At 52.3% G+C, this 14,776-nt stretch overlaps 3 protein-coding genes across 3 annotated transcripts; 2 read left to right on the top strand and 1 right to left on the bottom strand.

The window, feature by feature from the left end:
• Nucleotides 1-929: 929 nt before the first annotated feature.
• Nucleotides 930-3,036, top strand: BDP55DRAFT_39030 (enoyl-CoA hydratase/isomerase). The gene is made up of 6 exons (XM_060567215.1): nucleotides 930-1,437; nucleotides 1,847-1,977; nucleotides 2,089-2,118; nucleotides 2,187-2,303; nucleotides 2,401-2,578; nucleotides 2,698-3,036. The coding sequence occupies exons 1-6, from the start codon at nucleotides 1,242-1,244 to the stop codon at nucleotides 2,829-2,831; spliced, it is 786 nt and encodes a 261-aa protein (XP_060421883.1). The 5' UTR covers nucleotides 930-1,241; the 3' UTR covers nucleotides 2,832-3,036.
• A 611-nt stretch (nucleotides 3,037-3,647) lies between these two features.
• Nucleotides 3,648-5,961, bottom strand: BDP55DRAFT_639033 (bactericidal permeability-increasing protein; the record flags this gene model as incomplete). The annotated part of the gene is made up of 2 exons (XM_060573191.1): nucleotides 3,648-5,449; nucleotides 5,535-5,961. 2 exons carry the CDS (start codon nucleotides 5,959-5,961, stop codon nucleotides 3,648-3,650), a joined length of 2,229 nt encoding a protein of 742 aa, XP_060421882.1.
• Nucleotides 5,962-8,209: 2,248 nt separating this feature from the next.
• On the top strand, nucleotides 8,210-14,728 carry BDP55DRAFT_639032 (ankyrin repeat-containing domain protein; the record flags this gene model as incomplete). The annotated part of the gene is made up of 2 exons (XM_060573190.1): nucleotides 8,210-10,135; nucleotides 10,211-14,728. The coding sequence occupies 2 exons, from the start codon at nucleotides 8,210-8,212 to the stop codon at nucleotides 14,726-14,728; spliced, it is 6,444 nt and encodes a 2,147-aa protein (XP_060421881.1).
• Nucleotides 14,729-14,776: the final 48 nt, after the last annotated feature.

Below are 14,776 nucleotides of genomic sequence, written 5' to 3'. Positions count from 1 at the left end.
TCCGCCATGGCATGGTCCATGGATGATATCAGGGCTGGACTCTTTGCTTCTTTCAGCTCCTTCCTATGCAGACATTTGTTTTAGATAGTGTGGAGAACGGGTGAGTCTGTGATGAACTAGTGTAGGCAAAGACGGGGTCACTTACAAGGAACCTTGCAAGATTATGGATGTGATCGGGGTCCCTCGATGAACGAAAGCAGTTTCTGTACGGAGTGTACGGAGAAGCGGATCCTCGACCATGGATGCAAGCGCGAAAGAGTAGAGGGAGGCTATATTCCGTTGTGACAGGCAAGGTCGCCAAGGGAGCATCTGGAGCAGTCGAGAATCCGCCTCCTCCCCTTTAGATGTGGGCAGAAATTTTGTCGTAACGACCGTCTCCATTCCGCGGTAACAGGACCGCTGGCCGTCCGACGGGGCCATGCCGGACGAGACGTCCAAATCCGGGAAAAACGGAGGTCCATCCGGACCAGATCCGCCCAATGCGGCAGCTGTCGCCTTCTGTTTTGTCGATGGAGCACCTTGCCAGGCGTTGCCGTGGGATGTAACAAGGGGCACGGCAGTGGAGGACGGAGGTCTTGAAGATGGATATGTCCAGGGGGGCTGACAAAGTTGTTGTCAATCAGTCGACATGTGCCATCCATTACGTGCCGCGATCGTGGAGGAGGAGAAGGAGAGGGAACCTAGGCGCCTGTGCGGGTTGTGCCTTGCTTCTGCCATGGATGGTGCCCTGTCTGCACATCGTCCCGGGGGTAACCCTGGCTTCCGCGGCTCATGATGCTTGTCGACCGTTTGGCCGCCCACCCCTCTCCCTTGAACGACCCTCATGCCAGTTTTGTTCTTTTCTGCGACTGCGAGTCCACCCCCAGCCGAGATGTGACGCTACTCTAGGTTGACACTCTCCTCGGCCGAATTCGGTCATAACAGGGTGGCACTCTCTAATAAAGTGCGGCGATGTTGTTGCTGGCGAAGAAGAAAAAGGGTTCCGGGAGAAAGAAAGCAAGACCCGGGAGAAGAAAAGATCCGACGACTTCTTTTGTCTCTCTGCCATGTGTTGAGCACGCTGCTTCAACAAGCCATCAACACCAACACTGCCCCTCTCTCGCCTGAGTCGCCTCGTCTTACCTCCAAGTTTCCACGTTTTTTAATCAGTTGTTGCACTCCGGTGATCCGCTAGCCCCAAACTCTTTTTTTCTTCTTGTGGTCCTATTCCTGCGGTAACCTCAACCGACTCCCGAGAAATCATGGAGAACCTCACCACTCTCAAGTTGACGGTCGACTCCGAGAAGGGCGTCGCCCTCGTCCGATTTGACCGTCCAGCCAAGAGAAATGCCTTCTCTCAGGTCATGATCGGCGAACTTGTTTCGACTCTGGCTCATCTCGATGCCCTGGACACCGTCCGCGCCGTTGTCGTCACCGGTGGCCCAGAAGGTCCTTTCTGTGGTACGTTTTGCAAGTCTCCTCATACCGGTCGAGACAGATTTCAGAGTTTGGCTCCAGAAAACCATGTCTGGAGGGGGCGCAACAAGCTTACCCCCGTCGTCGGATCTCTGTCCTCTTCTCGTCTTCCTCGGCTTCACTTGCTTTTTCTTTCAACCCTTCCACGTGCATCTGCACACTCTCGTCGTTGGCGCCGCGCACGGCAGTCGATGATTTCCCACCCAAGCAACTGCCATCTCAACTCCATCTGATTCCCCACGGACTTGATACACAGGGGGATGTCCGCTGTCGTTCTTGTTTCCAAGTCCCTGAAACGTCATGAAAATCCGCGCCAGGGTCCCACTGGCGGACCCCCCTCTCATCTAATCTAATGGAGGCACGACGTTGGCTAATCCGTTTTATGGTGCAGCCGGGATGGATCTCAACGAGTTGGTGCAGATCTCCACGGCAGCGGCCCACCAGCGCGCCTTTCTCAAGGACCTCACAGACGCATTTGCCAACTTCTCCAAACCCATCATCGCGGCTGTAGTTGGTTTCGCAGTAAGTTGTGCTGTCGGAAGTGGGAGCCGCCTCCGACTGCCTGTGCTTAGTTTCTTTTTCTCTGTTGCCTCGCATGTCTCACAGAAACAAGGCTAATGTGAGAGCCTCAAGTTGGGCGGTGGTTGCGAGATCGCTCTAGCAGTAAGTCAAGAGTTGCCCCCACATGTTTCTGCGAGGAAGAACCTAAACGGCTCACACTTCACATCCAGTGCGACATGATCTACGCCGCCGAAGATGCTTCGTTCGGACTCCCAGAAATCAAGATCGGAACGATCCCAGGCGCGGGCGGCACTCAGCGTCTAGCTCGTGCTTTGGGCAAGCACAAGGTGAGTAGTCAAAACCAGTCGGTTGACTCGTGCTGGCCGACTTCAACAGCCGAAATCTTCGCTCTCACCTTGAAACGGACGAACTGACCAGCTGTAGGCCATGGAGTTCGTCCTTACCGGCGACTCAGCCAGCGGAGCCGAGTTTGAGCGTCTCGGCGTTGTCAACAAGGTGTTCCCTCGTCAAGAGGTCGTGCCAGCTGCCATGAAGCTCGCTGAGCGCATCGCCATCATGTCGGGCCCCGTAACCAAAACCGCGAAGCAAGCCGTTCTCACAGGTGGGTGGCTCCGACTCCAAGACCGCTAATACAGGGTGGCTCCGGATCCTCCTACCTAAGGATCGAGGGGGCGGGCCCCTGTGCGGACCCCGTGTTCTGACTCGCTGACCCTGCTACAGTCGAGAATAGCCATCTCGATGCCGGGATGACCATGGAGAAATCTCTTTACTACTCGACATTCAGCCTTGGCGATTTCAATGAAGGAATGACCGCATTCCTGCAAAAGCGACGTCCCGACTTCAAGCACACGTAGGTTTCGGGTGGCCCGTACGTGACTTTCGGGAGAGAACCGCAGCAAATGTCACGCGCCAGGTACCGCGCTGCAAGGTCATCGTACACACTATAATCGGTAGACTCCGTCTGCTCGGATGACTCGATCCAACTACTATACTCGAGTCCGTGGTTTCCACGCGCCTCGGGCTTATCGTTGTTGACTCGTTGATTACTGATGGTCGGAGACCATGTTCGTAGCGATGCTGGGCAGCAAACTCTAGATACGGAAGCTGATGAATCGAACCTTCTTTGAAATGCCACGTCGCCTTCGACTTCGGAAGGAAAAAGAGAGCGATTGCACTCTAGAAGTCCATCATGCGAGCTTGGCATCGATATCGTGATAGTGCACCTCCTCGATTTGGATGGTGTGTTAATGCCACTGCACCCCCATCATCTTGTCAAGGGAGGACGGTTATGTGAGCGTGGAGGAACTTTTGCGCCGAATGTTGCTGTGATCTGCGCGGCTTGCATTGTGCAGCGCGTTAGACGGTTACACTGCCATCCGTAGTCCAACCCACCACCCGAATCTTCAATACTCAAGCGCACATGCAAATGGTCGTTTTCGTAAGGTAGCCATGGATTACGACTTGCCATTTTCGCCTAGGTTCTGTTTCTCCCTGCATTTGTTATTGCCTCTAGAAATACATTGAAAAAAAAAAAAAAAAAATCTTGCAGTTTCGTGCCCATACTGTGCCTGGTCTTGCTTTGCTCTCATGCTTGGCTGCCTCAACCGTTGTGCTCCCCTGAGGTGGTTGCGACTGCGCCATTTTACCCGCGCGCAGCACTCGGTGCAACGTTAAAGCGTTGTGCCTGTTGTCCCGACATCAAAGATGGAATTGCGCCACCCGTCTTGCTGATACTCGTGCACTCTGTCGCCTGCCAGCGCAGCCTCTTCGTTCCACATTTTTACGAGACTGCCAGGGGCGTACACACCCTTGAAAACTCCGCGTCCAGGCTGCGCGACACCCACCCGGGTGTAAAGGTCGGGGTCCTCGGGAGGCACCAGTCTGGCCGCCACGGCCTTGAGGAATGTCCACATATCCTGCGGGTCGGCAATACGAGTGGCCCTCAATCGTTCGCGTGCGAAAAGAAGTTCTCTGTTGGCGAAATGAAGCAGCTCGCCAATGCTGGCCGCAATCTGAGCTTCCAATGCGGCCTTAACCGTTGGCCGAATCAGAGGCTTGAGTAGCCAAGCGAGCCAGGAGAACTTACTCTTTCGGAGGCTGTAATTGAGATGATGGATGCGGACGCGGACATTGTGCAGCGTCAATATGTCTTCAAGCCGGTCCTTTCCAACCTCCACATCGATGGCAACATCGATTCCACGCTCATCCAGGTAAAAGCCCGCAATGCCAGCATCGGCCAACCTCAATATTCCCGAGTGGAGGCGCAGCCAATATCCGAGGTCTTCGGCGGCAATCGACAATCCTGATACTGTAATTCTCATGAGAGTTTTCACCGAAGACGTGGTACGAAAGCGGGCCTTGCGGATCTCGACATCATTCTGTGTGGAAATATTGATCTTGAACGGCAGGAAGGAGCTGTTGTTGACGGTGCGCCCCGGTTCCAAAATAAGGTTCTCCAAAAGAAGATCGATAGCCGGCACCGATACTTCCACCCGCGGAATCGGGATGTACTGAATTGCCTGCACTACCATGGGTATGAAGACGTTGATGGAGTCCGCCACCAATTCGCCATTGGTGTATTGATGTGCAGGTGACAAAATCCGCAAAATTCGCCTCGTGGTATTCATGGCCTTCTTGATATCCGTGTCTTGGAGCACAGAGTTGAGAGCAAGGTAGACCTTCTCCAACAAAGCATCAAGATCATCACGTATTGAGGACTCGGATGTCAACTGTCTTGACTTGACTCTCAATTCTTTGAAGCGGTCCTCGGCGTGATCGAAAAAGTCAGGGTCCGTCAGTATGTCCTGGAGCAGATTGCCGATCTGTCTAACAAGATTGTCGAACTCTGGGTCGCTGCGGCCATGCTCCATGACCGCCTTGAAATGAGCTTCAACATCATTCCAGTGCTCGCGGCTACCTAAGGACGTCAAGAACAGCCAAAAGTTGTGGAGTGCACGATCAGCCTCTGGATTGGTGTCGATATCTTCCTGGGCAACCTGGATGGTATCGGAAACTGCGTGCGAGTACGCCAGCAAATATCGCCTGATGAGTAATGAGAGAGTCGATACCGAGTCAGAGTAGTCTTTTCTCTCACGCAAGTTGACAATCGTACTCTTGAGCCTGTGCACTAGCGTTTCTTGTTCGTCGCCAGTGACGTGCTCCGTCAGGCTCTGGCCCGCTTCGTCAGCGACGCGGGCGACGCCATCAGTGACAACCTTTGCGATGTCAACAACCTCATCCTCAAAATCATCTTTAGTCGGGGGAGGCTTCGAATCCCCGTTTGGGTGCTTGACGGCTTCCTCCTCCTCTTTTGAGGGTTCAATATCCTTGGCCGCCTGCTTCGAGACGTCCGACAGGGTGAACGCAGTGTCGCGGAAGACCTCTCGACCAATGGTGCTCAGATCCGAAAGTAGTAGGCGGAAATCCGAGTTGGTTAATATCAAGGAGCCAACCGTTTGCAAGCTTTTGTAAGCTTGGCAATTGTCAGTTTAAAGTCTGAACAAACTTTCTTTCCTAGGTTGGAGCGAACGTGGGTTATTTGAAAAGAGACGACCCACCTGCCACAGTGTCGGCTCTTGCCTTCGCCTTGGATGCTCGTGCACCAATGTCGTACGCATCCACCGACAGGCGAGCCTTGGTAAGATACCAGATAAAATCCTGGATTTGGTCCTTGTCATTCTTGTGCAGTAGTAGCTCTATGAGTTGCTTGATCAAAAGCTTGACGTTGAGAACCAGGGCTCGTCCGGAGTCGCTAAGGTCGGGGGTATCAGGGTTGAGGACGTCGGCAGACAGGAGACTGCGCAAGTTGATGATGAGCTGTTCATTGGACGGCATATAACCCTTCCCGATGGCGCGGAGCATCTGATATGTGTGTAGCTTCTCGTGCAGGCGCTGCTGTAAGGCTGTGTCGTCGTTGTAGCGCGGTAGTAGAGGTTCGCGCTCGCGTTCCTCACGCGATGAGCGGCCGAAGCCGAAGAAGGACATCATCTCGTGCTACGGGTGCAGCTGAAGCCTTTTACTTTCGTCGATGCACTTTGAAAGATGCTGATGACCAGATTTGTTTCCAACCTGGGCAAAGGTGTCGTCGCTGTGTTTGGGCTGGATTGATGCTATGTCGTTGAAAATCGTCACCGTCAAGTTAAGTCGGTAGACAAAGCTACGCAGGAAGGAATGAACCAGCACAGCAGCAGTGACTGGGCAATGACGTAAGTACAGAGCTAAGGCACTTAGCGTGGTGTACTCGTAGCTGTTGGCTACCAATGAGACGCCCCAAAATCACGAGGCGGAGCATCGTGTCCGAGTCCGGTACGTATAGCCCCGGTCCAGCTAGGAGCTTGGGCCCCAGATCCGACCTGCCAGACCCTGAATGGGAAACATCGAAATTCCAAATCATCGAGATTCCCATCATCCGGTCAGTTGGTAGCTAGACATCTCGTCTCCCCTTTCTCTCCGCGATCCCTGCGTGTATCCTCATCTTTTGTCAAGAAAAAGGATAAGATCAAACATCGGGTCGACTCTGCTCTAGCAAAAAACACAGGTCGCAGGTTCAAGTGCTGGCCCGCTGTACTAAGGTCCTACCTGTTACGGGTTAGACCCGATTAGTGGATCCGGGCCTCAGGCCGGATACTGCCAGACCTCACCGCGCTGCCTTCGCGGAGGTCCCACTTGAGCGCTTTTCCTCCGCGGAACCCCCGCTCTAGAAAACCTCTACTCCTTAGCTTAGATTCTCTATATTGAAATCACCCCTACGTGGACTCACGAGGGCTGGACTCTTAACACTACCCCACGGATTCGTCATCCTCTTTATGCAGCGATATAAATGTCACATTCCGCCTAGTCATGTTAGGCCAAAGCGAAAGGTCATTGTTCGCGTGTAGGTACCCGTTGATCCAACAAAGTGGATGTCTGGGGTCACTTCTTGTCAATCTAGTGCCCAGCAAGCAAACATCCCCGCATCCAACTAGCTGCGTCAGGGGCTGCAGGCAAACTTGTAAGTGTCACTGGACTGCAGATATTGTCGGCCGAAAGCCCTCAGCCCTATCCCATTCTATGTCAGGTATGGTCTTTATGCCTCCATTGACATGGATGGTGTAGCCTGGGTAGCACGGCTCCTGCGATGCGACCACACAACTATCCCACACTTTTTGGTCTCGGATGAGCCCGTTCGAACCAGCACCCTGGGCTGTCACGAAAATGATGACGCACACCACTGAACGTCAGATCCATGGATCCGCGGTTATGGCGCTTAACTTTCGGCGTGCTCAATAGATGTTCCAGTCTGGCAAAGGCATGTGAGTGATGTATTGTTTATTGGTTGGAAGCCGCCCGACCTTACATCGACTTCACCATCTTGTAGCTAGCCTGCGCATCGAGCAACCTGGAACATACTAGACCCCTGAATCTGCTAGCGCTCGTGTCAAATGAGCTCACATGAAGTCGGGATAGCCATCTAGTTCCTTGATCTATAATTCAGGGTTTCCAATTTATCAGCCTTGGGCTTCGAGACTAGAGTCCTCTTCAAGGGCATCATGTGTGTTCACAACAGTCTGTACCTTTAACGACTCATGCCGACGACGCGGTTCTCACGCACTTCTCATACAAGTTTAGTCCTATCGATTTGTCTCTCGAACTTTTTTTTTTTTTTTTTTTTTTTTGGAAAGCTCATGGTTTAGCTGCCTTCGCAGAGAACTCATATTGGGCAATTTTGGTTTAGTTATCATTAATGATTACTAGGGCAAGCCATTGAATCAAAATGACACTGGCATCTTGGTTGGACAATGTGTCAACTGAGTGCTTCAGCTTTCTCATTACGGCATAATAAACCAATCCAAACCATGAACATGTTTTTTTCATCTCACCGCAGTCGCTGAATCTGAAAGCTACGGCTAGCAGTTCTTCCCATTTTTGCCGATCCCACCAGGCAGCTCAAGGCAGGCGGCCACCTCGGTTAGCCCACTTACTAAGGCAAGGTACACGCACGCAAAAACCCAACGCCGATTTACATACGGCTGCCTGGTCGCCTCATCTGATAATATGAGTCAGATTGGACTTCAACAGTTCTGTGTTTGATCGCATCTCATCTTAGCATCTCTTGGTTGTTGTGTTCATCCGCACATTATCTCACCATCAATCTCTACACTTCTAACCCGACGTCAATCTGTCTAGTTTACCTCATCTTACCACTTTCCTGGGGCAGGCAGAGTCCTCAGAGTCCTTTAGTCGCCAATAAGCGATGGCTTCTCAAAGCGAAGATGATGCCGTGATTATCGACCGAGATGATATCAGCAACTACAATCCCGAACAGATCCTGCCCGAATCCTCCGAGGTCATTCAGAAAATCAGAGCCTGGCTGAAACCTACTTCGTATAGCTTCGAAAGCAGTGAGTACCACAAGCACCTATGTTCTCACGCCCCAGGTACCGGCGACTGGTTGACGGCTAGTCAATCTTACAAGCACTGGCTGCAGAGCGAATCCATCGGTCTGCTATGGATCAAAGGAATTCCGGGGTCTGGAAAATCGGTATTGGCTTCAAAAATCATCAAGGAACTTTCGGGCAACAATCAAGGGAGCCCGGTGCTTTACTTCTTCTTTCGACAAATAATTGACGCGAACCACGAACCGGCCGCACTTCTCAGAGACTGGCTTGACCAAATCTTGACGTACAGCCCGCCACTCCAAAAGCGGTTGAAAGGGTACGTCGTGAAAGAGGGATACAGCGACAAAACTCGATTGCTTGCTACCATGTCGATGCAAGACCTGTGGGACGAACTTCGACTGGCAATTTCGGGACTGCCCGGTATAGTCTACTGTGTCGCCGATGCTCTCGACGAAATGGATCGTGACAACGACGTCTTTGTACAAGCATTGGCCAAGCTTGGCAGCTGGAATCCCTCAAAGGTGAAAGTCCTCATCACGAGTCGTCCGGTTCCTGCCGTTGAGGGCCCTCTACGACATGCCAAGTGCAACCAGATTCGTCTTCAAGAGAACATGGTAGACGCTGATATTTCGACATTTGTGCGACAGGCGTTGAGTTCTTCGAGCATCTCCGACCATGATCGACAGCTCATCCAAGAGGCCATACCAGGTCGGGCTAATGGCCTCTTCCTCTATGCAAAGCTGGCAATGGACTCTTTCCTCGAGCCAGGGGCCGATATCAAGGCGGTTATCACCCATCTGCCAGCCGATATGAACCAAATGTACACCGATTTACTCCATGAACACTCCTCCAGATCAGGAGTCCTTGGCGCCGTTCAACGTCTGATCCTGCAATGGATTACCCACGCAACCCGTCCTCTTAGACTCCTTGAGATAGCTGAGATGATCAACGTCACCTACAACGGTGCCGATCAGGACTTGAAGGGCGCCAAAGACCTCGTTAGGGCTGCATGTGGTCCTCTCTTGGAAATCTTGCCGGACGAGACCGTGTGTGTTATTCATCATTCTTTCACAGAATACCTCAAGGGCACGACCAGATCATCTGATGATGAAGGTTACCCGGTCCTTCAGGATGGGGAGACAAATGCTAGCCTCGGATCGGCTTGCCTGGCTTATTTGCTCTCCGGAGTCTTTGACGAAGCCACAGAAGCAAGAGACACCCCAATCGTCAAACTGAAGCTGAAGTACCCCTTCTTAGCTTATGCACTGGATAATTGGCATGTCCATGTCGCTAGATCGACAGCTGCAGGCCACGACCAGACCAACGTTAACATGACGCTTGATAAGCTGATGCGTGATCCAGATTCAAAGTATACCTGGGTCAAACTTCAGTGGTTCACCATGGACTATGCCGACTCTGGCATAACGCTTCTCCATATCGCTGCAATGCATGGGCTCACTGCATACGCAAAACATCTTCTTTCGTCTCCCGAAACTAATGTAGATGCGGTGGATGCCCGCGGCAAGACTCCCCTTTGGTGGGCTGCTTCAAATGGGATGACCAACGTTGTTCAGGTCCTCATAGACGCTGGTGCGAATCCGGATCAGGACGAGACTACGAGTGGTCGCAAGCCCTTGCATGAGGCTGCCTTGAAGAACCATTCAGAGGTTATCAACGTCCTTTTGAGCGCTGGAGTGGACCCCTTGACGAAGAAGACTATGGAAAATGCGGGACGTCGGTGCGGAAACGCACCACGTTCGAAGGGACATACGCCTCTGATGGTTAGTGATCGCGTCTCGAGAAACTGCATGTTTGCATAACCTAAAATATCATTCTTCCGCTAACGTTGTATACAGTATGCTTGCAAACATGGGCACATCGAGGCCCTGGAGGCATTTCTGCCTTTCCTCAAGGATGAAGAATCAATTCACCAGGCTCTTGCATGGTCTGCTGGAGCAGGCCGACATGATTTGGTACAGCGGATCCTCCAACAACCTGGGGTTGATATCAACCATAAGATTTGCGGCGGGACACCTCTCTTTATGGCAAGCCGGAGCACTCACATCAAGACTATGGAGCTTCTCCTAAACGAGGGGGCCGATCCAACAATGCGTTGCGAGTTTTATGACGAGTTTGCTGGGATGGGCGCCAGGAGGATGTTGTTGCCTCACGAAGAAAACGATCAACACCGAGTTGTTGGAATTACACCTTTGTACGCCGCTCTCGAACAGTCAAACAGAGGCAGTGCCCCACAAGCTGAGCCTGATAAGCTGAAGAGTCTGCTAGACTTGTTCATCGAAAAGGGAGCCGACATTCACGATAGGTCTCCTTCCGGTAATTCTCTGCTACACGTAACCAGCGGCAATCCCGTGTGGCTAAGAATTCTGCTCGATGCAGGTGTCGATGCCAATGTCGCTAATAACGATGGCTGCACTGCCCTCCATGGGACTATGTTGGTCGATTCTCTGTCTCTACTTGTAGAAGTTGGTCAGGCCGAAATCAACAGGAGGGCAACTTCAAATGGGAAAACACCGCTTCTCCTCTCCCTTGGTCGCTACGACACCAGCGTGACCCTCAAGCTCATTGAGTACGGCGCCGATTGCACCATCGTTGATAATGACGGCAATGGGCCTTTACACATTTCCTTGCAATCCTACAGCTCACAACCTCAGATCATAGAAGCGCTCTTACAAGCTGGCGCAGACCTAAATGTGAGAAACAAATCCGGACAAACGCCCCTGGACGATATGTTCTCGCGGAACTCAGGGGTTTTCGATTTGATGAACGTCATGATCCAAGCAGGTGTAGATATCAATGCAAGAGACAAAAATGGCGCGACACTCCTCTTTCGGACCATCTCAGGACAAGCTTCCAGATCGAAGAAGGAGTTTCATGATACGATCATGAAGCTCCTGAAAGGTGGTGCCATGTTAGAAGCTCGAGATTTTAAAGGAAGGACCCTTCTACATGAGGTTGTCAAGACAGAGGCAGGCTATGCCTCTTTTGTCCGACCGGAGTTAGGTCCGTCCACCTTTGATTTCCTTGTGAGTCTGGGTCTGGACGTTCATGAAACCGACTATCAGGGCAACACTTTACTCCACGAATTATGTTGGCGTTTCAACACCGAATATAGAACAAAGGATATGTTAGACATGTTGAAAATGTTCCTCGACTTGGGCCTTGACGTCAATCGACCTAATCATCGTGGTCGAACACCGCTTCATCGGCTTTGTACCAAGGCTGAGGGTAGTCGTGTGGACAAGGTTGAGACCTGCTTGGACCTGGTCATTTCTCGTACAAAAGATATCAATGTTCGCGACAAGGAAGGAATAGCCCCCTTACATCTAGCCGTAACTGTTTCAGAGTACCTTACTGAGAAGCTGCTTGGCGCAGGTGCGGACCCTACGATCGAGACCTACGAAGGGTTGACGCCGCTTCACCTCGCCGCCAGATGTCGGCAGGCTAATATCGTTGGCATGCTTCTTGACGCTCTTCATAGGCGGGATTTGGGCCAGTCATTTGGCGGTTCGGAAAACAGAGGAGTCTGGCTGAAGGAGCCAAATACTAGCCCGATCACTGGAGTCAACGCTACAGCCAACAAAACCATCCGCGGGTGTGACTGCACACCACTGTGTTATGCTACTCTCTCAGGGCGGCCAGAGGTTGTCTCGATGTTGCTTGGAGCTGGAGCAAATGCGAAGGGGGTGCAGTTACGGTCCGCAATCACTGAATTCGAAGATGAGCTCGAGCTATGGCGTAGGAGATCACCCCATGACAATGAGAATGGGGCATGTGGAGGTCTTACGATGGAAGACGGCTCACGCCCGTACCTGAGTAGTCGGCGTAATGGCAGAGACACACTCGATCCACTCGAAGACACGGCAAGACTGGAAGAGATCATAGAGATGATCCTTGAACGTGGTGCTGATCTGACTAAGCAAAATCTCTGGGGCACAAACGACACACAATTCGGTTCCCTGACTGACACGACATCTGACTGCCGAGAGTATGCGTTGAAGTGCTTATCAGATGCTATCAAGACGCGGCCATTGAAGAACCCCAAGGTAGCAACACAGAGTGCACAGAGATTGTCTACATTTGACGAGAAGCTCCTCCCTCACCGACGTGACGCCATATACAAGGCACTCTGTGAGCCTGGCGTTGTTGTACCAGGAAAACCAAACGAGACTTTGTTCATCACGCGACTTAGACGTCGCGAGTACGATGTGATGGAGGAGTTGTTCAATCTGGGCATGGACTTCCTGGCTCCTCATCAGAATGGGCTTACTAACTTGGGTGCCCTCGTCAGGGGAGGGTTCACTTCTCTAGTCAATCGCATTGGCTTTCTCGTGGCTCAAGCACAGGTAGAAAAGGGCATTTGGGTTGCTTCGGGCGACGAGAAACTGCCTGTATTCGGCCATAACAAAACATGGACTCACGATGTGTCAGACTACATCAGCAACGAATACCGCCAGCCATTTTTGTTACAAGCAGTCCACCAAGAGGCTCCCATTTTCGATATGGTCCAGCTTCTTGTAGAGAACTTTGGCGTTGACATCGATCAGCTGAGCGGAGAATCCAAGAAGGCTGGCGAAATTGGCATGGCGAAAGATAGTGCCCTGCACTCGCTTTCCAAAGGCTATCACTGGTGGCACGTCGCTCAGGCTCTACCGTACCTGATCAGCAAGGGCGCAGATCTGGAGATTAGAAACTTCAGAGGGCAGACGCCGCTCCATATGGCCCTGGGCACAGAAGATGGCATCGGACTGTTTCATAAGGACGCCGCTCGCCAATTGATCTTGAGTGGAGCAGATGTTAACGCTGTGGACAAGCCGGGTCGAAGCTGTCTTTCTTATGCAGGTCACGATGTCGATCTGACCCGTTTCTTGGTCAAGCACGGCGCGATAGTTCACGCCGATGCGGTCTTTGGTGCTATCAACAAGATGCAGCCCGAAGTGCTCGAAGCTCTCTTGTCTGCCGGTGGTAATGCCAACATTCGGCTTGAGAAGAACGACAAAGTACCCTGGAAACCCCAGAATCGTCAATGGGACCTGAGTGGTCTCCCAGATGCCGAGTGGTACCCCTTACATCGCGCTGCGGCGAAAACTTGCAGAAACGCTTACGCACATGACCAGAAGGAAAGGACAGAGGTTCACTCAAGCGCCCTCAGCTTGATCGAGGTCCTCTTGTCTCATGGAGCTGACCCGCTGGCTACGTTTGTGAGATGCTCTGGGAAAGACTGCTACCACCAGAAAATTTACTTTCGGCGGCAAGAGGAAAGCTTTTACGCATCAAGTCGCTTTGGCGAGCTACCCGATGGATACGACACTACACAAGACCCAGACTACTCCGTTGAGCCGCAACTACATGAGGAATGTGTCGTCCTGCACCAGCTCATAGGTGGCGGACACATTGTGCATCCCTTCTTGAAGCTGCCGGGGATAGACGCCAATCATCGAGACGGCAGTGGTCGAACTCTTCTCCATGCTGCTTGCTCCTCTAAACGGGGTCCCGATGTACCCCTGAGCTTATTGCCAGGAGATCCATGGGATCCCAAGACATCGAAGGAGGTATCGCTCTTCCATCATCTCGTCTCTCTCGGCGCGGATGTGGAAACACGAGACAACAAGAGGCAGAACGTACTTCATCACATGCTCAGACCTCCTTCGAAGCTATTCGTTCAACCGCCAATTATCGAAAAATCACTTGCGCATGTGCTGGAGAAGCATCCGTCGATTATCGACCAGAAGGACGAGAACGGAAAGACGCCGTTGTACCTGGCCGTCCACCGCGCTCTCTACGAGAAGAGTACGACCGCAGCCGAGGCACTTCTCAGAGCCGGAGCGGACCCCCTCATTGCAGATAACGAAGGCAACACTGTCCTACACGTTCTCTCTCGCATGCTCTGGATTTCCACCATGAGGCCCCTATTCGATACGCTCATCGAGCGCGGGTGTGATGTCAACGCTCGCAATTCGAAGGGGGAGACGCCGCTGTTCTGGTACTACGCGGGGTTCAGGGCCGACTATCATGACATCTACACGCACAATCGTGACCCGGAGACGTACGACGAAGAGGGAGGGATCGCGGCGTTCGAAGAAGCGGGCGCGGATTTCCGAGCGCTGGATAATGACGGACAAAGCTTGTTGCACATTGCGGCGGAAGGTCACGTTCTTCGGTTCAAGACTTTGACGGCAAAGGGGCTGGATCCCATGTTGGAGGATAATAGTAGGAAGACTGCGGTCGACGTCGCGGCTGCGTGTGGTAACAAGGGGGTGTTGAAGCTTTTCAGGCGGGCTGATGCTGTGGATGATTCGGATGGCGACAACGACGATGAGTCGCTTGATCTGAATGATGTTTTCTGGGCTTGTTAGTTATTCTGTGAGACATGTAATTGCTTCAGTTTTCAAGAACGTCTCGTG

The sequence above is a fragment of the Colletotrichum godetiae genome, assembly GCF_030913485.1.
Source record: "Colletotrichum godetiae strain CBS 193.32 chromosome Unknown BDP55scaffold_104, whole genome shotgun sequence".
Taxonomy (NCBI): domain Eukaryota; kingdom Fungi; phylum Ascomycota; class Sordariomycetes; order Glomerellales; family Glomerellaceae; genus Colletotrichum; species Colletotrichum godetiae.
The sequence above is the reverse complement of the archived record's forward strand: the minus strand, read 5'-3'. Positions and strand labels throughout refer to the sequence as shown.